Source organism: Sinocyclocheilus rhinocerous, unplaced genomic scaffold (assembly GCF_001515625.1).
Source record: "Sinocyclocheilus rhinocerous isolate Xijiao unplaced genomic scaffold, SAMN03320098_v1.1 scaffold2340, whole genome shotgun sequence".
Taxonomy (NCBI): Eukaryota; Metazoa; Chordata; class Actinopteri; order Cypriniformes; family Cyprinidae; genus Sinocyclocheilus; species Sinocyclocheilus rhinocerous.
Genome location: NW_015646462.1, coordinates 368,237 through 394,804, shown reverse-complemented (window position 1 = coordinate 394,804; position 26,568 = coordinate 368,237). Strand labels below are relative to the sequence as shown.

The window sequence follows — 26,568 nt, the reverse complement described above, 5'->3', positions numbered from 1 at the left end:
TTAATGATAATTATTATATAGTGCTATTTAGCTGCAAAAGAGACTCAAAATATTAGAAAATTTAATTCACAAAGAAGTAACTCAAAATCAAAATATCTGCATAGTGTGTCTCTCGTTTTGCGGCCTGGAGTCTCAATTACAATAACCTATACTAAACTAATATTATTCTATTTCTAGTTAAATTAAACAAATGCATAACAACATGGCCAGATCACTGATCAATGTAGGGCAGTTTCTTGTCGACACCATATCCTGAATGTCCCGATGGCTGCTGTTGCTCGGCTTCCTGTGGTTGTGGATTTCTGGAGCTGATGGCAATGGACCCTGCAAAACAAGTAGCGTAGTGTTACCTTGAGAGGACAAAAACTGTGGCAATGGAAAGAAGACACTGAGTTAGAGAGAGAACAAATAAGATATCAGAGATAAGGAAGTAAGAATAAGAGACAATTCGAGGAAGAGCAACACAATAGTAAAGGAAGCCTCACCTGGGGCTTTAGGCGCGTCTCTGTCACACTTCAGAGTACTTTTGTGGAAACACTCCGCAATCCAAGACAACACCTCTCCACAATACCTCACCTACAGATGAAGTTTCACTTTTAGTAAAGCCATGAACTTAAATGACACATCTCAACACATTCAGTCAGCAGCTACTCCTTCACCTCACCTCAGTCTCCACTGTTGCCATGCGCTTTTCTTGCTCCTTAAAACCCCCAACCATCCTCAGCAAACTCTGGACCCTATGAAGTGTTACATGCAAAAAAGGTAGATTAAAATGGTTATACATACACTCATTCCACATAGATTTGCTGTTAACACCCCCATCTGAAGCCCAAATCTCAATACGACATTGGGTTAATAATATTACATCTGAGTGTAACTCACTTAGAGGAAGTGTATCTGAGTCTTTCTGCACTGCTCTCCCTGTGCTCATGCTCCTGTTTAGCCAGGTAGTTCTCCTTCTGCACCGTCTCCCATGTCATCAGCTTCTGGTCCAGTCCAGCTGGTAGTTCCCTCTCTAACCCCGACAAGGAAAGAGGAACAAACATTTAACTACAGGTTCTTTAAATATTTTCTTTGCTTTTTTTCTGACATGTTCTATCATGTGTTATTAGTCATTTTTCGATACTTTTTGTAACTTGCCTCGAAAAGAAAGTTACAAAATGAATAGTCATTATGAATTATCAGAATAATCCGTCCAGGAAGCACACACAGACAGTGTGAAGATTTACTTACCCAGCAGATCCTGATTGGTTTCTGTAGTTTTGACGAGGCTGAGGAGAGCTTGAGAGATGTGGCTGATGATGATGAAGGGTGGAGCTAATGCCGGACGGCTGTGGTATTCAACAATCAGGTTATAGCGCTGAAACTTCCAGAAGATGTCTGCATTCTCCTGCACCACCTGGAAGGTGTAGCTGTGGAGAGAGTTTCATGGCATTTTTTGTAAATAAATAAATAAATAAATACACACACAAAACCTAAACATGAATCTTTACTGGGGAATACATTTGAAACTGTACTTTACTTTTCTGCAAAGAAGAATTTCCATTATATAGACTCTCAAAATATTAGCCAGACTCTGACCTGAACATGGCAATAAGAAGGTTGAGCAGCAGCACATTTGTGACCAGCAAATAGATGACGAGCAGCAGAATGACCAGCCAGTTGGCGTAGACGTTTGGGCAGGGTGGCAGAGTACCTAAGACGATCTCCTGCACATCGGTAGTGCAGTTATCATCTGACATTTTTGCCGCTGTGAAGATGCATGTACAAATACAGTCAAGTATAAACTGCAATAGCTCCACCTAGAGTATAAGTCTAATAAGTAAACACGAACAGATACTGTCAGAAATTATCTGACTAGACCTATTGAGTATAAAATTAAGCATTGATTAACTACTAAACATTGCCTTGGCAACTAATTGAAATAAAATGCATAGAGGTTGAAGTGCTAAAATTAATAAAACTGAAAAAAAAAAAAAAAAAGCTAAATAGAAAAAAAAAAGCAACTTATACTCAAATTCAACTGAAATAATTGAACTAAACTTAACTAAACTAAAACAAACTAAAATTAAAATGAAATTAAAACTGAAAATGAAAATGAAAAAGCTAATTCACAATATTATTGTCACTATCTCTAGCTGGAGTGCCCATAAGCTCCACTAGAGGGCACTCCATCCTGTACCTTTGCCATTCACCCCAGACTGTTGTCACTCCCTCACTACTACATTCCCCATAATCCTTTGCCTGGACTCATTATCTCTGAGTGCATTCACATGTGTCTTGTTATCTCATCAGTCACACACTATAAAAGATGCACACACACTCAAACAGATCGCTGTTGATTGTTAGCCTGTTATGTTTTCTAGTTTCTGCCTTGTCTTGCCTTTGTGTTTTGTTCTTGGACTGTTTACATGGTTTGTGATCGTTTGCTGCCTGTTCTGTGGATTACTCTTTTGGATTACCTTGGATGTACTGTTTTTGCTGGTGTTTTGACCCTGCCTGTCCGACTACGCTCTAAATAAAAGCTGCAGATGGATCCTCAACTCTGTTGTCACGCCTCCGTCGTTACAAGCATCATGGATGTAGCTTAAATTAATTTTAAGAAAAAAAAAAGCAACTTATACTCAAATTCAACTGAAATAATTGAACTAAACTTAACTAAACTAAAACAAACTAAAATTAAAATGAAATTAAAACTGAAAATGAAAATGAAAAAGCTAATTCACAATATTATTGTCACTATCTCTAGCTGGAGTGCCCATAAGCTCCACTAGAGGGCACTCCATCCTGTACCTTTGCCATTCACCCCAGACTGTTGTCACTCCCTCACTACTACATTCCCCATAATCCTTTGCCTGGACTCATTATCTCTGAGTGCATTCACATGTGTCTTGTTATCTCATCAGTCACACACTATAAAAGATGCACACACACTCAAACAGATCGCTGTTGATTGTTAGCCTGTTATGTTTTCTAGTTTCTGCCTTGTCTTGCCTTTGTGTTTTGTTCTTGGACTGTTTACATGGTTTGTGATCGTTTGCTGCCTGTTCTGTGGATTACTCTTTTGGATTACCTTGGATGTACTGTTTTTGCTGGTGTTTTGACCCTGCCTGTCCGACTACGCTCTAAATAAAAGCTGCAGATGGATCCTCAACTCTGTTGTCACGCCTCCGTCATTACAATTATAATATTATATATAAATAATACTAACAATGCTTCAAAAAAACAAATCAAACAGTGCAAAAACATTGAGCTACAATGTGCTCAAAGCAAGAATACTGACAGTGTACCATCTATTTCCTCCAGAGGAATCTGTCCAAATATATGGAGGTATGGGCGGTACAGTGCCCTGCGGAAGACCCAATCGATGCGTGGATCATTGGGGTGCAGAAGAGCCTGTGTCGTCACTCCATATGCTATCAGCCACACGCTCAGGAAGAACAAGAAGAAGAACACGTCTTTGATCTGTGAAACAATAAAAAAAGTGGTTAAATGGATGTTTCTTCTAAGAATTTTAATGTTAAATGAGATGATGTCAAGTTTCACCATTCTCTCCACAATGATGATTTTGGGCCCAAGTTGCTTATGAATGGCAAAAATGTGAATGAGTCTTAAGGTGAAAACCATGAAATCCAAAGCAAGAACAGTGCGGCCAGCCTCATACGTACTTGAGGCCATCCTTGAGAAAACAAAGGATTCAGATTAAGTGCACTGCTCCTTTAATGTGGCTCATACAACAGCACTATGTGATCATAATACCTGCATGACAATCCCACCACGAAGAGAGAGATGGCCACCATGTCACATTTGTTCCAGTTATCCTCCACATATAGCTTAATCTTCTTGAAAATACTCATGTCCTCATCCGTGAAGAAACTCTGTGGATCAGACAGTGTTAAAAATTATTGCATACACTGAATACACACATGAAGCCACACCTCTGCACATTAGGCACCCAGCAGAAAGAATCATTGGCTGCCATCTACCCTACCCTACCCTATCTAACGAGTCAGACTCCAGGAAATGGGTAGGTGAGATCATTAATGAGTGTTTAAACCCTGGTCATCACCTCATATTTGAATCTCTACCCTCAGAAAATCATTTCAGACCTATCAAAACAAGAACTAATACAGCATCTTCCCCTGTGATGTCACTCTTATAAACAACTTCCCTGAACTGGATATGTTTCTTAACCCTTCTCCCATTTTTATTGGCATTGTTTGTTCAGCTGCTTGGGTACACTGGCCACTTCACTGCTAAACTGCATTTGTACCTGTTATTTCGTATGAACTCCACCCTGCATGTGTGTTAAGGACTAGTATTGTATTGTGTATTGTATATTGTTTGTATTTTCCTGCTCTGTATTATACTATATTATATATGGCATATTGCATTGTATTGTATTGTATGACGAATCTGTTTGCTGTTGCATTGCATTTTAATACTGTATTTTTGCGATGTACATTTCTGTTGCGTTTAAAGTTGCAAACTCAGACTATTAGACTTCTGAAAGGCACTTTATATATAATTTTAATAAATATTTCTGTACGAAGACTTCAAGTGTAGATTATAATCAAAGTATATTGTCTGTATCATAACATATTTATGATTAACTCTTACCAGGAAATTAAATGTGTTAACATTAAAATGTATTTATGTGAACTTTTAATTTCATTTTAAATCTATCTCCCCAAATTCAAATTACAGTTATGCACCTTATTTGCTACTTCAATACAAATCAAATTAGAATTCAGAAGGAATTCAGAAGGCATTTTTAAATCAAATTTTAATATCGTGCAATCCTGTGTGTGACCCAGTGTGTGTGAAAATCTACTAAACATTGTGCTGTTCTGGCTGTGTGTAGCACCGGCCACTATACATCGGTGCTATTTTAGTATTATTTATATATTATAATAGCATTAATTAATTTTTAAATTAGGTATGATTTTAATCTTTTCAGTTTTTCGTTTTAATTTTGCTATATTTTTTGTCATTTTTATTATATTTCTATGTAGCTTTACTTTTTATTTCAAATTTTAAACTTTTTTTTTTAAATTATAATTTTTTTTAAAATTTCAGTTAGATGCCAAGGCAACATTTCTAACTTGAATTTACATTTTTCATCTAACATTTATATTGTATATTATTTCTGCTTTATTTCAATTAATGATTTTTTTTTTGGTTTTTGTTTTATGTTAACAATAGCAACACTGCTCTACGTATTCTAAATAATCCTAATATTAGAAATGAGCAGACAGAATTTACTTTTAACTATGTTTCTGATCATTTTGGATAAATATTGACATATCTACCATACCCCTGCTCAAAGTCATATCAGCAGAGAATCATACAAGACTGTCAACATACACACAGACACAATGTAAAAACAACCACACAGGTTTTAAATAGATAAAAAGATTCAGTCCTACCTGACGGATTTCCTCCAACACCAGGGTAAAGACCCAGAAGTAGAGGATGATTTCAGCTGCAGACGGGCCATGTGGTGGTGGTGGCCGGAAGTCCAGAAGGAGCACGTAACAGAACAGAATGAGGAAGGCAAAGTACATGATGACATTCCCCAAGAACACAGTAACTGGAGCGCTCCAGAAACGATTCCACTTCTGCAGCATCATGTAAATGAAACTCGCATTGCAAGAGTCACTGCCACCTTCAGCAGCACTGAGAAAAAAAAGAACCGGGGGCCTTATTTCAACTTCTCTGTAGTTTTTATCTATTTCAGTATGAAATTAAGGCTTACACTGGGTCCTCATCTGTGAGTAACAGGGCCTGCTCTGTTTCCAAACTGTCTAGCTCGGTAAACGGCTCCCCATCACCTTTGTTCACAGTTACCTCTGCACTGTGACACATACACACACATATTGATGCACAATGAAACAAAAATCAGTTTAAATGTCACACATGGAATTAATCAAATAATATCCCCACTCGAACTTGATGAGGTTGGTCCAAATGAGAGGAGGGATGAAGAACGTGAGCACGAGTCTAGCGATGGAAGTGTCTGTCCTCATGGCTCCCCACCAGACTTTGGTCAGCAGGGCCTGTGCAAGAGCATCCAGGTTGATCATGGAGATATGGTTGGTTGGTGGCATGATAATGTAAGAATTAGACATAAGCTCTTACCTGGACACCATCGTGAGCAAAAAAGCATTTAGCATCTGCCAAAGTGGCAAGATTCAGTACAGTTGCTTTGCTCCAGCAGCATGTTTTCCTCACCAGGAGCGAATAGGCTCTGTCTTCACTGTTTGAATAACACTCACTGAACAGATCTGCCAGAACAGTGCAGGCATCAGGACTGATAGTTCTGGTAGTTACACTTTATACAGGCTTTTCAAACAGCTTAATGAAACAGTTCACCCAGAAATTAACATTTTGTGTCAATTACTCAAACTAATGGTGTTCTTTATTTTAATTAAAGGAAGAGTTCACCCAAAAATGAAAATTCTGTCATTATTTACTCACCCAGAAGACATTTACTATACAGAAGATATTTTAAAAAAATGCCTCTGGCTTTTTTCCCATACAGTGGAAGTCAATGGTCACCAAATCTGTTTGGTTACCATCATTCTTCAAAATATCTTATTTTATGTTCTGCATCAGTAATGAAGTCATACAGGTTTGGAACAACATGAGGGTAGGTAAATGATGACAGGATTTTCATTTTGGGTGAACTATGCCTTGAATTTCTGATTCTGTTCCTCAGACAAAAATGTTGTATGACTTTAGAAGGCTTTGAATACTGCTTTTCGTATGAAGCACTTTTACAATTTTTGGTGCATTCTTAAATGCTTTCCAAAACATTATTGTATTGAAATGGGACAATGTTGAGTAAACCATAACACAATTTTCTACTATTTACTTCTGCTATTTTAACCTGCAACATGCAGGTTAAGTCTCATTTGGGCATTTTAGCACCATATTTGACCCTGGTATAAACTGCAGTTTACAATAAAAATAACTAAGGGAAATTGTGACTGTGAAAGGATTATTGTAATGCATAATTAAAAATGACTCTGAGTTCACAATTTTAAGTGTGAAAAGCCCAGTACTATATAACAATGCAATCCATGTCAGTATATCACAACTGTCACAATCTTTTATTGTCATTTTAAAAAGCTTCCTTGTACCTTAAAATTGGATTATCTAGTTCCCTCTTCAAGAGGTTTGACAAAAAATGAACCCAACAAAGATTCAATGTTTGAATGACTGGGTTCTCCACTCTGCTGAGCAATGAGTCTGTTGCTTGGTAATGGTGTGATTCTCACCCATAGCAAATTGCTCATATTTGGCATTCTTCATACTGCGAGCAGTCGCTGCTTCAGTAGCCAGATGCGCCATCTCCTTCATGATCTTACAGCCTACCAGAGCAGCTGCCACAGCCTCCGGACCCTAAAACACACAAATAGTTATTAAAGATGAATGTACAATAATGCATTGAACAAGTTAGGGTGACCATATGTTCTTTCTTTCCCAGACATATCCTGGTCAGGATTTCTAAATTGCCAATTGTCTTGGTGTTGGCTTTGTTTTCCTATTGACGTGCTCTCTATAGTCCTCATACAATATATTGTGACGAGCGTCCCGAAGCTGCATCAGCATCGCCCTGGAAACAAGCGAGGAACACCTGGCCATCCTCATCACAGGCTGATCGGTCACAGCTGCAGCTCATCAGGCGGCGGCCACATAAGCCACGCAAGCCCTGCCATCTGGGAGACTTCTCCATGAGACTGAGCACTAACTCGCCCTCTCATTTCTCCCACAGACAGCAGCGTGTGACCGACCAGCCCCACAGGAGCACAGCACGGACACTCTGCACTGGGAAGACGGAAGAGAGCACTCACGGCACCGGAGCACCTACCTGGACCCTTCTCCCTACCACCCACCTCACTAATAAATCCACCCTCTGGGGCATTTATTAAGATTTCGCGCCGAAGAAGGAGGCCCACAACAGGACCTCGTCAGCGGCCCGTGCTTCTGGCCTCGGATAGCGGTAGAGAAGGTGAGTCCCCCTCCCAAAATCCTAACATCTTCTATGATGTGTTCCAACAGTTGACGGGAGGGGGCTCATTTGGAAAGGAACAACGGGAGGACGACAGGCTGAAGCACGGCTGGACCCAGGTCCGGGTCATCGAAGGCAAGTAGTCGTCGTCAGGCAGCGGCCCTACCGCGTCCCTGAGGCTCGTCGGCGAGCTATAGAGGAAGAGAACCAACAAATGCTGAAGTTGGGGGTGATAGAACCATCACGGCCGTGGTCAAGCCCGATCGTGATGGTTCCGAAGCAGGGCGGCACCCTCCATTTCTGCAATGACTTCCGTCGCCTCAACGAGGTCTCCGAGTTCGACGGATACCCCATGGGCATTTATTAAGATTTCCTTGTCGTGTGATTCTTCACCCCGTTACAATATGTACACATATTTGCATTGCTTTGACCGTTCTCTGTAAAACTTCCTCGCACTTCATGATTGGTTGAATGCCTGCATGCTATTGGTCAGACAACGTTTCAGTCATTACTGTCAATAAGTATAAAAACAATAAAGTCATGTCAAAACCCAGAAGGCCAATTCGCCATGGATTACCTCAAACATTTTAAATAAGGTCTGAGGTAAACATAACTTGACAATCTTGGGACGTTTTGCTGCAGCACTCTATTGGAAAACAAAGCCAAATCCAGGACATTTTAGGCAAATTAGAAATCCTGACCAGGACATATGATCACCCTAAATTAGTACTGTGCATAAAGTAGAAATAAGCAAGAATTGTGAACCACAAGAATGCAAAAACATAAGCAGTAAATTCATTCAGCGTTGACTCTCAGCTTCTCAGCACTCTTCATGCAAATTGCTCTTTGTTCAACCACCCTTATAAAGTTTGATCAGTGAACCCTCCCAAGGTCATTGTGATACACAACTGTAAATGATTGGTAATCAATGGGACTTAAGTACTAGCTACTGATAAGGTCTAAAGAACAAATTGTGAACATATAAATGGAATTTGTTTATGAAAATGAGTTAATCGCTCATATTGGTTTATTGACTCACCATGGCCCAGAAGTAATTTGCCATTTCCTGCCTATTTTGCAGGATTGCCCAAAGGAAGAGGTCTCTCCAAGGGTGATCACAACGACGGTCCATGTCTGGGAGGTTTTTCTGGCTGTGGAAAAGCCGGCCTTTCCCCATCCTCTCCTGCAGCAGATACATATAATATAGTAGGACTGTAGCATGGCGGATTACGTCTAAGTGCATGTTAAAGGCCCACTCACCGCTGGAAGTTTTTGGTAGAAACCCCTACAGGTATCATCAAGAAAGTCTTTGAGGACTTTGGAGACCTCATGAAAGGTGAAACGAGCCCTGCGGTCACCCGGTTCAGTGTGAGGGTGTCCTGACATCCGTTTGCTAGCCAAATGAGCCTGTTTCTCCTGATGCTTTTTCAGGAGCAGGGTGTGAAGGAGGTTTTTCTCAGACACAGAGCAGTAGAGTTCCTGAAGGCGGCCATACGTTAGGAATTCATTTATGTTCACGCCGTTATCCACAAACAAACGCACAAAGTCAGGCTTGTCATTTATCAATGCCTCCATCATCACCTCCTCCAGGTCCTGAGCCTAAAAGAGTATGAAGAAATATTGTGTATGAGAATCAAAACAAGTAGGCCTACTGATAAACAAAATAAACGAACAAAACAATTTTGATTTAAACGTTTAATTCTCACACTCCATGCCACATCTCCACTGAAGATCTCACTTTTAGCAATGTCCACCCTATTCCAGGCCACAGCCAGTTTCAGCTCATCCAGGAAGTCCTGTGCTTCCTGACTTTGACTCTTACAAGCTGAGCCCAGACAAGAACATTTATGAACTCACTGCCATCATTATACAGAAATATATCAGTCTTACAAGCATTCAAATAGAGAAATATACGATTCCCTCATGTGTTTTCTGGAGTTAGTATAAAATCACGGTTACGCACCCTTAACCAGCGCTTTGAGAACTACTGTGTCCAGTTCTGAGTCCTGCTCTGGGTCGTGAACTGTCAGCAGGTGACCGTGGTCCAATATTCTCTGGATCTAATGGACAAATCTGAGTCTTTACACAAATGACTTGTGCCTAAAACAGAAGTGTCCATCCTTACATAAAAACACACCATCTAAATATCTCAAAACCAAAAACTGCTCATTACCAGTTTGATCCAGGAAGTGATTTCAGTGCTGTGTAGGCTATTGGTGAAGGTGTTTATCAACAGCTCTTGGACCATATCAGCATCCCAGCATCCTCTGTCCATCAAGGTCACTAAAATATCCGCGACTCCTCCTGAGCCAGCTAAAATCAGCCAGGGTATTGAATTCTGAATATTCTTGTACATTCTCTGTAAGAAGGCATTGAAAGTGGCTATTACCAACCTGGTGAGAATTACATGCTACAATAAAACACTTAAAAAAAATTCAGTGGATATATTTTAATAATAAAATGTTAAGAGTGACCTGTAATATCCTTGGCTCTCCATGAACCAGAAGACATAAGACAGGGATTTCTATACTGCCTGTGCCTGTTAAAACAATGAATTCCATAAAAAATATATTTTCACGAGAAGATAAAACTTTGCTAAAAAAAGATCTGTCTTAACTCACCCCCATATCCTGTACGCTGCAGAGAGATGTGTTTGAGCATCTTGACTCTCATCTCACCAGTGGATCCAGGTCTCTGGGGGTCCTCGTCCACCAGGATGAAATGAGAATGATTGCAGTCTAAAGAGTACACTGCACCATGGGGAAGATCTTCAGATGGGTATGCTGCTGGATGATCAGGCTAAAAAAAATAACAAATTATAAAAAAATAAACAATGTTCATTTAATTAAAAAAATTTATATACACATAAATATTATTAATGAAGTTTTGGAGTGCTGCAGGGATGACAATTTTGTAGGCCAACTCAGAAGTTAGCATCACCCTGATTTCCTAGACATAAAAGCCAATAGGATTTTTCCATTGGCTTTTGGATTAATACAGAAAATAAACTCTGTGACCAACAAAAATGTTGAAGCCTAAATACAATCTCCTGAAGTAAAAATATAAAGTAAGGCTTTAAACGAACTACACAACTGTTGCATGACTTTAGTATCACTGCCACTAAGCTTCCGACAGCTCTTTCAATCTTTATTTAAAACCTAGAAGTTTGAAAGTTTAAGTTAAAACAGTTTGTAAGAGTGCAAGTATAAACAATGAGGCTATCAGTGTAAATGAGTTTTCCTGTTTGCCGAGATTACATTACATAGTCCCATAAGACCACCTTTTTCAAGACATGTTAAAGCTTTAAAAAATCACAAGTGAGGTATTACTGATGTATATTATGTCACAGAATAAATTGTGAAAATATCTTAAGCTTACGTTAACCACAAAACTAAAAAGAAATAAACAAACAAATAAATAAATAACATTGAATTTGGGACGATGGAAACTAAGTGCAAAAATGCTAACTTGTTTCTGGGTTTTAGGACTCATTTCTGCAGCGCTCTATTGCATAACGAAATGTCCACATGCTTCTTCCATGCAACTAAATTATATAATGATGTGATAAATGAAAACATTGTATCTTTTGAGAAGACTTGTCTATAAACGTCAGAAGGCAGTCTTCACCTTTGCAGACAGTAGCAGATCTCTGTTCTGAATCATGTTCCAGGGAGCAATTCCAATGGCCACCACTCGCACCTTAGTGGAAGTGCTCGCTAGAGAGTGGTCCCTTACGGCTTGACCCAGGTTCTTGGTGATGCCAAAACGTAAACCACTGGTGAGGATCCATGCCCCTGTGTAGGTCAAGGGTCAAAGTTCTGTAACAGTCAAAAGGAGATTGTGATTTTTGTTTTTGATGAACAGTAAATTATCCACCTGTGCTCTGTGCTGCCTTCACAAGGCCTTTTCTAAGAGTGTCCCTCAGCCAGGGCTTCAACTGAGACACTTCATCACCTCCCATTAGTGCCACCACCAGATGAGGAGGGGCCAGACCCCACTGCTTAGTCAACATCTGGTAGATTTCAGCTGGATCTGTAGAGCTGGTTACCCTGACAAACTGGACTGACAAAGAAAGTTTGTGAATAATATGCACAAGCTCATTAGTGGTGATTTTGAGTTATAATAAAAAGATTTTGTAAATATCTGTCCTTATACACCTTGCCCCTGGTCCGACTGACGCCAACAAAATCAATATCTCCCAAACGTCCATCCATCCATTGGGGTTTATCAAATCTCTTATTGCCCTTCTCGCCCATATGAACAACAGACTCGGTGAGTGGGATGTAACACCGACATCCCGGTAGTGACCTGCAAATAGTGACACAAAAGGTCAAGCATTTTGAACTGTGTTAAGTATTGGCAATAAGTGATGCAACTAGTCTCACCCATGTTCTTGGGACTCATTCAACAGTTCCCCACATTGCAGACACCTCCTGCCCTGCCGTGACACCCCCTACAGACAGAATTAAAATGCATTGCATCACAGTCTAGTCAGGTGCAGCCACAGATTTGTCTGCTTATTTGTTCAGTGAGGCACTTCAGGTAGTTGGAAATCTTTATGTAAAGCAGAAGCAATTTTCATTTTCATTCTTTACACACATGCAAACTTGCCCTCCCTTCTGGTGAAGGCTGAGCCACACATGAACTGAAAAACTGATGTGCTTTTTACTAACCTGAGGTAAAGTTAGAGTCAGAAAGCAAAAAAAAAGGCAAGCATAAAGAAAGAAAGAACAAGTTAAAGACAAAAAAGAAAATAAATAATTATTTATTCAAATAATAAACAACCCATGTAAACTTATGCATGTCATTTTAAACACTGATAGCAGCCAAAATTAATCATCCACAGAAGTTGTCTATGTAATTGTCAACTATTGCTAATTTGCATCCTGGTCAACAAGTGATTAGGAAGTTAGTTCCCTCATGTGGTTGAAGAGGCACGGACAAAAAGAGCCATAATAAAAGCAGTTCGAAACTATAAAAACATTTATATGCTATAAAAACATTCCAGGCAGTTGACAGCATGTAATTGATGTAATCAGTCTGAATGAACTTGATTAATCTCTTTGCAATCAATTAGTTTTTATCCGAATGCTATCAGGTTCAGGTATATCTGTCACCTTGCCTGATTGCCATTTTAAACCTTTTGAAACTTCCAGTTTCCTAATAGTTGCCATTAATTTCATTGTTTTCAATGAGACACGCTATGGTTTGATTGAGAGCTGTAAAGCTGTAGTTTCAACTATAAATAAAACACATTATGTAAAATGTGACTCAAATAATAATCAATTCTTGGAGGGAGGATGTGATAATTTAAAAGTTCCAATGACATTTATGCAAACGTGACTGATGTGAGTGGGTGTGTGGAGAGGTGCAGGAGCTGCCCATGATTTGACTAGGGGATGAGATAGGGTGTATGAGAGAAGAAAACGCCATAGACACTGCAGCACACAAATACAATCATTTGCATTAAAGGTCACACATAGACATGACATTAGATCCAGCAGGAAACAGATCTTTATCATTGACACTTTATCAATGAATTGGGTTTACTATCATTATTTAATGTAGTTTAAATATTTTCTTCAGTGTCCAAATGTGAACTTGAACAAAAGTCAATCACTGAAAAACAAAATAAACCTAGAGGTTTGTACTGAAAATATCTAAGGCTGTGGTGAATAACAATCTGAAATGCTAAACTTCACAGATGTCTACTAAATCATAGCGGTCTGTTATTCACAAAATGCAAAATGAAAATATTTCCTATATTCATGTGGTTGTTGTTGGGTTTTTTTTTCAGAAAGTTTTTCAGCTATTATAAACAACTCAACAAATGATCTGGAATCTGATGCCATATTTTTTGCTGAAAGAGTTCACTTACCAGAGGAGTATCCTGATGCCCCAGCATATCTAGATGATGGCTTTGCTCTTGGATCCTCTAGGCCACTACGAGCTTGGGCAGCTCTAGAGTGTCACCAGGAAGTGAATCAGGAGGTTTATGATGACAAAACCACTCCCTAACCAACCGCTGCTACCTACGCTCAACCATTTACCTCCCTTTCTCCTGATCTCCACCATAAGCATTCCTTAGTGTAATACAGCAACAGGAAAATAGCTTCAGAATAGGTGATTAATTTAATTTACGTGATTACTATTATTTTTTTCCCTAACTGCCTTTAGACATTTGAAATGGTTGAAACTTTGAAGATTGATTGCTTAAAATACCTGGAGGTCTTTCACTAAATGTTGCTAATTTGTAAAAAAAAAAAAAAAAAAAGAATAATAAAAAAATAATAATAATCTTTTTAACACATGAAAGCTTTTTAATTTTCTGAAAAATTCTTAGACTTGGAAAAACTAGACTTCAAAAGACTGTTGTAGCTAGAATTAAGGCAAGACACCACAGGTGAATATAGGTTAAAAACGTAACTGATAGACATCATACCTCCTACCTTGATTAATCCCAGTATATAAAGACACTTGTATTGTATTACAAATTTCTGAAATGTTATGTTTAAATATGCAAATGAAGCATTGTGCATACACGTCCAGAAAAGATATCTGAGCATTGGATAAAATCGGGAAAGGGAAATTTGGATATCTCTTTTTTAAATTCCATTAAAAAGTAATTGAAATCTACAGATAGATCAAATGTAATGAAATAAACACTTAAGTGTCTATTAATGTATTGTTTTTGTTTCTACTAGTTTGAAAGTAGACATGTTGGAAACAAATTTGGCCAAAATCTCAAAATTGATCAGTGCATGGACTGTGTGTGTGTGTGTGTGAGAGAGAGACTTGTCTTGGAATGAAAAATAAGTATGTCATCAGCTGGAGGACGAGTGTATCTGTCGTTAGCCTGCAGTTACGGGTGTTAGCCACCAGGTGTCAGCAACTCCTACGGAGTGTAAGCACGAAGGCGGAGAGGATGTCGAGGTCGTCCTTAAAATGCGTGCAAATCTACCACAGGCTCTGTCTGAAACATTTAAAATGCTGCCTCGTGAGGCAGTATACGGTAGTAGGAAGGCATCAAGATGCATTGGAAGCTGGTCTGAAAAAAAATCAGTTTTGCAGACTAACTAGGCAGCATATCAAGTATGTAAAAACACAATTTTTTTTACATTCAGGAGGAGCTATAATTATTAATTATTCAAGAAATAAATGTTATCTGTTAAGTCATACACGTAAGTTAAAATATTAGATGTGAAATATATAAATGTATAAGTATACCGCTAACATGCGGTGCATGCGAGTAGTTGCTTGCCTGCAAACAAGCGCTCACCCAGAGCGAACTAGCCTGATGTGCAGCGATATTGTTGTTATGTTGACATTATCTTGGGAAACTTAGCACATAATGTGGATAACTTAAATTTATTTCACATTTAATTAGCATGTTTTATTTGGGTGGACTCTTCGTGAAGCAAATCTCGTCCCGCTCAGGTCGCTCTGTGACGACTTTGCACGCCATGTTGCGAATGCGCTTGACGTCATCGCCCGAGCCACCTGGTTGGTTGAGCTTCGCGCGCCATTTGTGGGCACCGCCCAGCGGCAGCGGCGGCAGAAATGCGCGATTTGAGTGTTGTGACTGGATTTCGATTCAGCGTTTAGATTTGTGTGTGTCATTTCGATTTCGGTATTTATTACATTCATAATTTATACTAAAGACATATCTGTAAACCTTGAGGTGTGTTATTTTAAAATGCACCATTTTAAAAATATTGGAAGTAAATGTATCATTTAAGATATGCAGTCCGTGCCCGGGAGCATTTAAAGATAATGGCATTGAATGCTAAAAACTAATATACACTGAATGAAATAATGTTGAAACTGAGCCAGCACAAGTACACACTATACCAGGGATCCTCAAATCTGGCCCACGGGATCCACCTGTGACGACTTTGCACGCCATGTTGCGAATGCGCTTGACGTCATCGCCCGAGCCACCTGGTTGGTTGAGCTTCGCGCGCCATTTGTGGGCACCGCCCAGCGGCAGCGGCGGCAGAAATGCGCGATTTGAGTGTTGTGACTGGATTTCGATTCAGCGTTTAGATTTGTGTGTGTCATTTCGATTTCGGTATTTATTACATTCATACTTACATTAAACGTTTGTTTCATAATTTATACTAAAGACATATCTGTAAACCTTGAGGTGTGTTATTTTAAAATGCACCATTTTAAAAATATTGGAAGTAAATGAATCATTTAAGATATGCAGTCGGTGCCCGGGAGCATTTAAAGATAATGCCATTGAATGCTAAAAACTAATTTACACTGAATGAAATAATGTTGAAACTGAGCCAGCACAAGTACACACTATACCAGGGATCCTCAAATCTGGCCCACGGGATCCACTTTCCTGCACAGTTTAGCTCTAACCCTAATCAAACACACCTGAGCATGCTAATCAATGTCTTCAGGATCATTAGAAAATCACAGGTAGGTGAGTTTGCGTAGGGTTGGAGCTAAACTCTGTAGCGCATTGGCCCTCCAGGGCAAGATTTGAGGAACCCTGCACTATACGAACAGGAGGACATTGTTGTTAATGATGATAATAAATACTGCAGACTAAAACTAAACCCGAATATTCTAAATATTCAAATACTTTTATAATTAATTTAATATAGGCTAGTAATATAATTTTATATTGGTGTAATATTTATGCTGCATATATTTTTTTTATCACATTGTTGCTGTATATTCCAATTATAAATAATATCGAGAGACCTAGGCTATATTGTTTTCCTTTATTAACGATAGTTTTATACAAATTACACTTTGGTAAAAATTACCCCGTTTATAACATTGTAACATTTTTTTTCTTTCTTTTTTGAAAACAATCGTTTAAGTCACGGAATTAACGCATGGGCCGTGATTTTCAAAGGGGGGAAGGTAACTTTGCTGATACTGGTGGGGGGTTTATTACACAGGGCGTGGTGCCCGTCTAGCCAATCGGAGGATTTTGCTCGTACAAACGCTGGCCTTTAACCACCGGCACAGATATAAACAGACTACAGGCAACAAGAAATAAACAAACGTCGGCTCACGGCATTGACTTTTAGGCATCATGGCAAACGTGGACGTATCAAGCAATCTGGAGCGTCATGTTGCACGGAGAACCTTTCCTCTTCTCGCCCGCACAAAGGTTTGCCGTAACCTTTTCGGACCCGTAGATCACGAGGAGCTGCACTGCGAAATGAAACGCAAACTCCAGGAGATCTCCGAGCGAGACCAGAGCCGGTGGAATTTTAACTTTGAGACCAACTCGCCTTTGAATGGAGATTACGAGTGGGAGGCGATTTCTGAAGACACTTTGCCATTTTTCTACAAGGATAAAGTCCAAAATAAGAGAGCGTCTGTTATTGCGACAGGAGACGCGTCCAGCACTGTTGACTGCGGGTTACATGGGGTCTCCAGGGGTCCGCTAGTTCAAGAATCCGCGGACGTCCCGAGTCGACCCAGCGAACTTAACCAGGAGAACCTCTCTGGTGCACTCAACTCAAGACCAGCTCGTTCTTCAGTCCTCAGAAACAGACGAAAACGGCCACTCATCCCAGAGATCCCCAGAAACAGCACGCCCCAAATTACAGGTAGGCCTAGGCTAAATGCCTTGAAACTATATGAAAACAGTGGAAACTGTTTTAATGTCTCGATATTTAATGTGAAATGCAAGCAAACATGTCTAACGGCTTATAATATTGATTTCCACCAGACTTCTTCCCGAAAAGAAAAAGGACCCTGGAGTCCAAGCAGGATGACCGGAGCTCGCTTCAAGCCGGCACATCCACCAGCATTGAAGTGACGCCGCGTAAAACAATAAGATGGTACGTTCAGCTTTGTGTGCATCTGACTTTCTATGTCAGTGCAATATTATTACGATTTTAATAACTAATTATTATGTTTATTTGCGTATTACTAATTGTAGTAAAGTAACGGATTCAGTTGAATTCACCTTCATTTAAATGCCCGTACTCCATGTAAAGCTTGTTGTTTAGCTGTGGAACAAACGCTAATTTTGTCTTTTTTTTTTTCCTTTACAGATGTTTGCACTTCATGCAGCAGTCCACCTGTGTTTATCCGCAGAGCGGATGAAAGGAAACAAGGGGACGACACTTTTACTCTTTCTCAACTCCTGTAGCAATAATGGCTCCGCCAACAGAGACTTTGTTGCAGTGTTACAATGTCTAAACGGTGCAATTTTTTATTTCTTTTGTTTTGACTGTGTAGAGGGCTAGGCCACACTGCTCTAAATAGACTAGAGCAATACCTGTTTGTTTTATTTTTTAAATATACTAACTTATTTTATTTATGTTCATAATAGTTTGTTACTCTTTATTATTTACAGCTATTGATATAGTTTTTATTATTTTGGCCATATTTTATGTTGTGTTTTATTTAAGTTTTGTTTGCAACATCATGCAAAGAATTGTTCTGAGCCGTGTTTGTTAAAAATATATTCTGTAGCCCACGCTGTACCTTTGAATCAAAGTGTAAATTAAATTATATTTTTGCTATCCTGGTCGTATTCACGTATGTTCTTGTGAAAGTTATGTATACTGTTCAACTACGTTATTGTGAATCATGGGATGTGGGTAAAAGGCAGAAAAAAATGTGTGCTCTACACTTTTGAGGCATCAACATTTTGCCTGTGACAAAAAGAGGAGAGTTTGGCCTCTAAACAGGAGGGACTCCGCTGTTCCGCCCTTGGTGTTTGTGGGGAGGGATATGCGGGCAGCTGCGTGCTATAGGGAGGATTTAAATGCCATTTTCTTTCCATAATGAAGGAGGCAGGTGCCCTTGGAACCCCGCTTTGTCCACATAAGACCTTCATTTTCAGCACCCTCTCAGCTATCCCGCTAATGAAACACTTACCAAGACTTGAACAAAATGGGCTCCTTCTATTTACACGCCAACCACCTGCCTCCCCTCCCCCTTACCTACGCACTATCTGTGAATAACATTTACTATAGATACCACCACACGCCAGATCGTTATAATGTCATTGAGATGAGACAAAAAAAGAGAACAAAAACGATATAGACAAAACAGTGACCAAAACGAAATCTAATGGTGAGCAACATATTAAAACTACAATATTTTGTTAGTCTATCCAATTGGATTATTTTTTTTTTTTTTTACTTGATTTGTTCACCATTTTTAAAGTATCACACTTAAACTTATAGCTCCTTGATTACATCAATGTCTTGTGTTTCAAATGACGAAAAACAGTCATATCAATCGACATCAAAATTGTTATGAACAGCTTTTAAAACTGATAATAAATTGAAAAGAAACGATATCTGGATAAAGTAGATTGTAGAAATGATCTAGTTTATTCTTTGGAATTTACACGAAAAACGAGGACCTTTGGAACTTTGAGAAATCAAAATTGATCAGAAAAAAAAAAAATCAAATAAATCTTCTGGAATATGCTCATCAACGAATTGTACACATTACTCCGATTTTTTCCCCCTTTAATTTGCGTCGTTCACGTTTGGTATAGGTGAAGAGTGCCAGTGTTTCGCCAGATATAGACTTTCTCTAAAGAAGTTTCCCATTTCCATGACCATCTGGCACCAAAAAAGGCGAAATGGAACAAAGGCCGCTTAAGGCGTATAGCGAAGCGAGTGCCATCGCATTCACCTGCAAATGAGGCTTTGTGCTCTCATAGAAGCACTCGGTGCTCACAAATCCTGTTTGCTTTTGTTTCTAGTCCGTATCTAGTCGTGTGCGAGAAGACATAGATACTCCAGTCCGTCATGCCAGCGACTGGCCATCATTCAAGTGAAGAAACCAATAACTAGAGACGTGAAACGCAATTTCAGAAAGATAGTTTGGGTAACAGTTTAAATAATCATGTAATTTGAATGTAAACATAGAATAGTAATACAATAAATCCCAATAATTTTATTACGTATTTTGTTACACTCTATCCACAATACCCTAAATAGGCCTTGAATTACTATTGATGTAATACTCTAGTCTATAGGAACAGTTGTAATGTGAGTTTTGTAGGCCTATAAAGGTTTATGCAATAATAAGCATTATGATCAAGAAGTAAAATAATTATATTTACCTGAACTAATTTTTTTATCTTTGGCGATATTTTAATAGTAGTTATATGTTCGCGAAAGCTGCACGTAAGCCTAATAGACTAGCAGACACGCAAATATTACTACACCACCCTGCTTCATAATTATTAATGAAAAACGAGGGTTTTAATAAACGTAATTGTGTTACTTGTAATGTGAGGAATCCCCCAGGGTTTATCTGGACCTCATTATTTGAGCTTTTACACTAAAATCATTATGTCCAGATTGACAGGGTTTCCAATACGTTCCGTTATAGCTCAGCTTGGTTTCCTGACCAGATGGATTACCTCCTCGGGCTCATGGGACCTCGACTTTTATCAGCAAATCCCACAGAGACACATTCATTCAGCCCATGCAGTCTGTACATCATTAAATGAAGTTAAGAGTTCAATTCGAATCATTTTATTCGGACTAAAAGATTATTTAAATCGTGCTCGTTTATTTGACTAAAAACCACGAAATATTGTGCAACTTCTGAATTCAAAATACTGCATTAAGCTACGCACTAAACTACAAAATATGATCAAGTAATTGAAATAAGTTAAATAGCTATTGTAAATACAAAGACATTGTTTTATAAATGTTTTTCTTACCATTTTTTTCCAAAAACTACACTGAATTCACTTAAAGAAAACAAATAATAGGCCTATAATTTAAAAAAAAAGTCATATTTAACAATTCATGCTCCCCCTCAGTTTCTATCCATGTATTTTTCTTTCTGTAACAGGGGCATCACTTTCCCAACATTGCTACCCTTTTTTGACACACACATCTGCAATTTGCAGCAAAACCATCAAACCATTCATCTCTGTGTTGTAGCCCTCTCTATTTCAGAGCTGTTTCTCTTTCACTAATAAAACCCATAAAACTAGCGGAGGCACTGGCAAGCTGTGTCTTCAAGGCTGGATACACCTCTATGGGTTCACTAGCTTGAATTAATGGCATTTGGTCCCAAAGTTTGCTCAGCGGTCCCAGAGACAGTGACAGCAGTACGTCCTTTTAAACGAATAACAAAGGCTTATCATTTATCTGGCGGCATATGGGCCAGACCCCCTCTGTAGCAGGCCTGCTCTCTGTGGTGTCTGCCAGTACTGTTGTCCTGTTGATTCCATTGTTAACATAGTTGTCCTGCCATGAGGAGGTATAGTCTATATAGTAGCATGCACTCGTTTTATTCCTCTTCCCTTTGGGACTTTTTGTTGTTGTTGTAAGTTTATAAGCCAGATATGGTATATCTGGTTTTATATCTGCTGGTTTTATTGACTTAAGATTTAGTTGGCACAAATGGTTCAAGAACAAGCTGACATTCTGATATTTAATCCTAAGCCTTCAATAACAGTAGTGAGATAATAAAGACAAAATTGTCATGTTTTTTTCAGGAATGCGTATGCGACGGAATGTCTGATTTGTTGCACATATTACAGGTGACAATGGTCCATATGAGAAGCTGTGCGTGAACAATGGCAGAGTGGACAGCCGTGTTACTGCCCAGGATAAGGTCAGAGGGTGCACATGTAGTCATCCCCATAGCAACAAAGCCCCTCACCCCTGAGAGCAAATGTATTGTCATAAGATCAGAGGTCACAGTACTCCCCATATGGTCGTGTGCTGCATAAGTCATTGATCTGTCGGGATGCTCTAAAGGAATTCTGAAAGTGTCACTGAAAGACTTTTAGAAAAAAGACAACGACTGTTCCTGAATGCCATAATGCCTCCACACCAGCATAAATAGCACCATTCTGGCCTGATGGTGAAGGAAAAGAGCGGGAAGCCAGGCTGCCCACACACTTGTGTTTGAATAGCCAAGACGTTTGACCTCACGGAAACACTGCAGAAAATAAAGCACCGCAAACATGAGTAAGAAGAAACAAGATGTTTATTCAGGAACTTTTTCCAATATTGCAGTTTTGAGACCGTGAGAGAGAAAAAAAAACAGCACTTCTTAAAAATCACAGTTTGGATTTTACTGGAGAATTGAATCAGTAGTGTTTGTAGGATACAGTATTTACTTTTTACAAAAACTAGTACATTCATATTAGTGAATGAACATAAATAAAAACCTGATTGAGAGGACAGAGCTAAGTGAAAAGTTTTTATGCAGCTGAATTGAAACAGTATTTACACATTTGTGTGCCTCTAAAAGCTTATCAGTGATTCATAAACAAGAGCAAAGAGCACACATTGTGTTCCTGTCAACAGAAATCATTTAAAAACACTCAACAATTCATAACACTCCAAATAAGGTCACAATGTTCACATCTACACTCCTAAAAATAAAGGTTCTTTACTGGCATCTATAGTTCCATGACGAACCTTCAAAATCCATGGAAACTTTCCACTGCACAAAAGGTTCTTTATAGTTGAAAAAGGTTCTTTAAGTTATTAAAATGTTCTTCACACTAAACAAATGGTTCTTTTAAGAACTGTTCACTGGAAGGTTCTTTTGGGAGCCCACTAATGGTTCTTCTATGGCATCACTGTGAAAACCCCTTTGTAGGACCTTTATTTTTAACAGTGTGGAGCGGAAGAAGTCAAACTTCTCACAAAAAGCATGAAATATCTTCTTTTAAAAGAAAATAACTGAACAAACAATATCAAACAATGGTATGCTAAAAGTATGTGTCCATGTCTTGTTGCTTCAAAAGAAATGCAATAGTCTGAAAAACTATAAAGATGAACAGGAATAGTCAGACTGATCAGCTGATGCTGAACCTGAGCCATACCTAATCTCTTAATCTTAATTCTAGCCAAAACTGACCCAATATCAGGCACTCTGTGATTTAGTGGTGCTTTAGTGACTCAGCTGTCTTCGTGAATAACAGTTGGTGTGGACAGTTGCTCTGAGCTGGTCAGGCTGTCCTGTCTGCACGGCACTGAAAGGCTGAAGGTGGCTGATTGGTGGCGGAAGCTGCTGCGCAGTTCCTTCCCTCTGGCCAGATCTCCCCGTCTCTCCCTCGCCAGCATGAGGTTGAGAGATTCTGCAATGCTGTTAAGTGTCCTGTCCATGTGTGTGATCTGTGGGGAAAACGAGTGTGTGGCCTCAGCACATCTTTCAAACCAGTGTCTAAAATAACGTAGTCACAGCGTCTGTGTAAATAACGTCATAAACAAGAGTCAAACTGTCAATGCTGTGAAACACCAGCAACTGATAAAAGATCCCATCTGTACAAATAGACTGTAGCAAAGGCAATAAATCCATTCTTCTATATGTTGTAAATGGGATTAAAGTTTGATCAATAAGGCGATGATGAATAGTCGAAACATGAAAAGATTAGGCCACACTAATTTGTTAAAAGTGGATATCAATGTTGAATTGAGTGGAAACTATCATCTGGTCAGAGCCGTGGTTATTTAAAATTGAAATAGAGAACCATTTTTGTGACAACGTATGTCATATATTCATAAACTATTTTGAGAAAAAATGAAATGAAAAAGAAACGGCAAGTAATTTAAATGTGACATTTTGAAGTAGAAAGACTGAAAATACTATTTTGTCCTCCAACAATCTTTGTTTTATTTACAACTTCGAAAAAAATACAGTAGCAGTTTATGTTACTGTCTATGTTCATAAAAAAAAAAAACATACTTCAATACCAGTGGGAATTCTTGTTAAATATTTAAAGGGATTCATGTTTGAGAGGAAGAAAACTGTCAGAGAAATACTTGTCATTTTACAGTTGGGGAGCCAAATGTCTTGAGGTTCTTTCCCTTGGGTTGAAGCTAAGTGACGTGTGGAGCCAGTGCTGTCTACACTCCATTAGAAATAACCAGACCAGTGTCTCCGTGCTGAACCACAGTTTACACAATGATAGTGGCACCACAGTCATATACAAACACATATACACATGCACAAACACACCCCACCATACAGAGTACGGGCAGGAAATTCAAGCATGTAAACATATACAGCCGTTCCCCATATAGACATGAATGCAAACCTGCACACTGCTAACCACAGAGAAAAACAAGATCTTGAGTTGAAACTTAAAAGGATAATTCATCAAAAAATTAAAATTATGTCATCATCTACTCACACTCACTTACAGGATTGTCATATAAAAGATCACATTTACTGTTTTGCCCCTATAAACCATAGAAGAAGTCTCTATTAAATCTTATAAACTTGAAATCTGATGGGGAAATATCTTTAATTGGTAAAACAATATGAAGTTACACATCCATGTCTGTATAGACTTTTAGTAGTCTGAATACACAGATTAAATATTCAATCTATAAAAAAAAAACACTACTGTTTAAAACTTTGGGGTCATTAAGATTTTTTTAAGTTTCAATTTAATTTTTATTCAGTGACATGTATATGCACATGCATAATGTAAAGATTTATGTATAGATTTATATTTCAAATAAATGCTGTTCTTTTGAACTTTATAATCACCCTGAAATAATTCTGAAAAGAAATGTATCATGGTTTCCACAATAATATGAGGCAGCACAAATGGTTTCAATATTGATAATTAAATAATAAGCAAGAAATGTTTTGTAAACTGGATTAACGGCTGCTGAAAATTCAGCTTTGTCATCCCAGGAAACAATTACATTATAAAATATATTAAAATAAAAACATTATTTTATATTGTAATAATATTTCACAGTATTACTGTATTTTTACTGTATTTTTCATAAACAAAATGCAGCCTTGGTTAGCGTAAGATACTTTTTTTCTTTACATTTTAAAAACATTTAACCCAAAACTTTTAAACAGCAGTGTATATGATTTTAAATGGAAAAAAAAAAAAAACTAAATGTGGAGAGAGTTCAGTCAGAGTGGAGGCAGAAGACTGTGTCAGCAATGCAGTAATGAGTTACTTCAGATGGGTGTTTGCATAAATGTTAAGGCTATTTGTTCCTGTTTATGCCAGACACTGCCTGCTTCCTGTTTACCACAGAATTATGGGAAGAAGAATGACACTGTAAGGGGCAGGGTATCCTGTCCACAGCCTCTACAACTAATAACACATTTTCAAACAGCTCTTTACAGAAAAAAGTTGAAGATGGTGTGTCCTGCTGGGAAATACTTAATTTGGCTACTCAATGCATCAATCACTATCATTCATTGCCACAGAAATGTGCCTAACATTACAAAAGTGAGTCAATGAGATCAAAACAATCCTAAATTCATCTATTTTTTATGTTTTGATATAAACAAATAAAAGGCAGCACAACTGAAAAAAGATGCAATTTCTCCCTACAGATATGTCAGCTATGAAAACCATTAAAAAGATCGAATTCCTCTTAAAATGTTTTCCTAAATATTCTCAGTAAAGGATTTAAAACGTCAAACGGGCTTTTTTCAGCCATTTCATAAAATGAGACCATTTGTTTCTTACTCAAACATCTACGAGAAACAAAGAGGGAGAAAGTGAATGAGTGAGTGAGTATGTGAGAGAGAGATCATGTGAACAAGTGTGTACGCTGTTTCGAGTTTGTGTCTGGGATGAGAGCTGTTTGTAAAAGGATTAATGACTGGAGTGGCAAAATGAACAGGAGCAGAGTGAGTGTTTGTAGAGCTCCAGAATCCCCGTAACACACACACACACACACACACAGAGACAGAAAGCTGTTCTTTTTAGAGTCTTAACGCCCTTATCAGCACACATCACTCACAGAGACTGTTTGAGAAGTCTTCAAAAAGTGATGTTTGATCGAAGGCAGAGAAAGACAGAGGTTCCTTCTGCCTCCAGGTTAAGACTTGATGAATGAAGCTTACAGATCTTTATCTGTCCTTGCCGAACCAATTGTGCTACGTGCATTTGCTAATAAACTAAAGAACTGGAACTTGTTATTGTTATACTAATGAGAGACTTCTTGGAAATGCTTGGTTTCTGAGCTTATTGCTCAGTAAAATTCAAGAGCATGCGGTATTAACTGGAGAGATATTTCAGATACTAAGGTAAAGGCACGTTTTCTCTGTGTTTTTACAACACAAAAATGCTATAAATGTCCTTTTCACTAAGTTTAGCTAAATCCTACTCTGGCTGTAGCACAAATATTCAAGCGCTTACCTTCTCTTCCATCCTGTTGAGTCTGGAGCCAACAGTGTTTATGCCTTTGTCTTTTATGCGCTCTAAAGGAGACAAGAATGGTGCCAAGAAAAACGTAATAAACACCCTGCATAAACACGAATGTTCACTAAGACTACAAGACAACAATAAACAGCAACATTAAGAACAACGAAGGGGTCAGACTGTAGCAAAACATGGTGTGGGGTCGAGGAATGTGAGAGCAGAGAGTGTAAAGAATGACCTAGCTTTACCTGAACTTGTCTGGAAGAAAGACAGCTTCCCTAAGGACTGATCCAGTCTGTCAGGGCCAAGTGTGCGGCATGTGAAATGTTCATGTGCAGAAATGGCAGATGAAATGTGAGAGGAATAGTGACAGGGATGAATGTACTCTTAACTTCCCAGCTTTGTTTACCCAAAGGTCATGAAACTGTCATTTATATTG

The 26,568-nt window shown here is 38.6% G+C and overlaps 3 protein-coding genes across 3 annotated transcripts in view; 1 reads left to right on the top strand and 2 right to left on the bottom strand.

Annotated features, from left to right (window-relative positions):
• Positions 1-80: 80 nt before the first annotated feature.
• trpm5 (transient receptor potential cation channel, subfamily M, member 5) lies at positions 81-13,972 on the bottom strand. The gene is made up of 26 exons (XM_016511965.1): positions 13,896-13,972; positions 12,403-12,470; positions 12,175-12,325; positions 11,894-12,074; positions 11,645-11,811; positions 10,639-10,816; positions 10,492-10,556; positions 10,191-10,376; positions 9,981-10,077; positions 9,724-9,842; positions 9,278-9,616; positions 9,057-9,200; positions 7,284-7,407; positions 6,142-6,287; positions 5,947-6,059; positions 5,759-5,857; positions 5,430-5,679; positions 3,760-3,878; positions 3,547-3,679; positions 3,291-3,465; positions 1,582-1,750; positions 1,234-1,412; positions 883-1,015; positions 665-737; positions 486-576; positions 81-324 (listed from the first exon to the last, which is right to left on the bottom strand). The coding sequence occupies exons 1-26, from the start codon at positions 13,920-13,922 to the stop codon at positions 212-214; spliced, it is 3,639 nt and encodes a 1,212-aa protein (XP_016367451.1). The 5' UTR covers positions 13,923-13,972; the 3' UTR covers positions 81-211.
• Positions 13,973-16,871: 2,899 nt separating this feature from the next.
• On the top strand, positions 16,872-18,380 carry LOC107707862 (cyclin-dependent kinase inhibitor 1B-like). Its single transcript, XM_016511964.1, has 3 exons — positions 16,872-17,601; positions 17,724-17,835; positions 18,052-18,380. Coding segments are annotated over exons 1-3 (636 nt in total). The 5' UTR covers positions 16,872-17,078; the 3' UTR covers positions 18,053-18,380.
• A 4,340-nt stretch (positions 18,381-22,720) lies between these two features.
• kcnq1.1 (potassium voltage-gated channel, KQT-like subfamily, member 1.1) overlaps positions 22,721-26,568 on the bottom strand; it is a 35,404-nt gene continuing 31,556 nt past the window's right edge. The window contains exons 15-17 of the mRNA XM_016511963.1: positions 26,378-26,424; positions 26,127-26,188; positions 22,721-23,118 (exon numbers count right to left, since the gene is read on the bottom strand). Of these exons, the coding sequence (XP_016367449.1) occupies positions 22,903-23,118; positions 26,127-26,188; positions 26,378-26,424 (325 nt within the window). The 3' untranslated portion in view covers positions 22,721-22,902. The remainder of the gene's footprint in view (positions 23,119-26,126; positions 26,189-26,377; positions 26,425-26,568) is intronic.

What these genes read in the sequence shown, in the direction of transcription:
- trpm5 (XM_016511965.1), bottom strand. Translation starts at nt 13,922, where the DNA reads ATGCTGGGGCATCAGGATACTCCTCTG. An exon ending in CTCACAGATGAGGACCCAGT is followed by an intron (nt 5,680 to 5,758) that starts GTAAGCCTTAAT and finishes TTTTTTTCTCAG; the next exon opens with TGCTGCTGAAGGTGGCAGTG. An exon ending in CTTCTTATTGCCATGTTCAG is followed by an intron (nt 1,413 to 1,581) that starts GTCAGAGTCTGG and finishes CTCTCTCCACAG; the next exon opens with CTACACCTTCCAGGTGGTGC.
- LOC107707862 (XM_016511964.1), top strand. Translation starts at nt 17,079, where the DNA reads ATGGCAAACGTGGACGTATCAAGCAATCTGGAGCGTCATGTTGCACGG. An exon ending in CAGCACGCCCCAAATTACAG is followed by an intron (nt 17,602 to 17,723) that starts GTAGGCCTAGGC and finishes GATTTCCACCAG; the next exon opens with ACTTCTTCCCGAAAAGAAAA.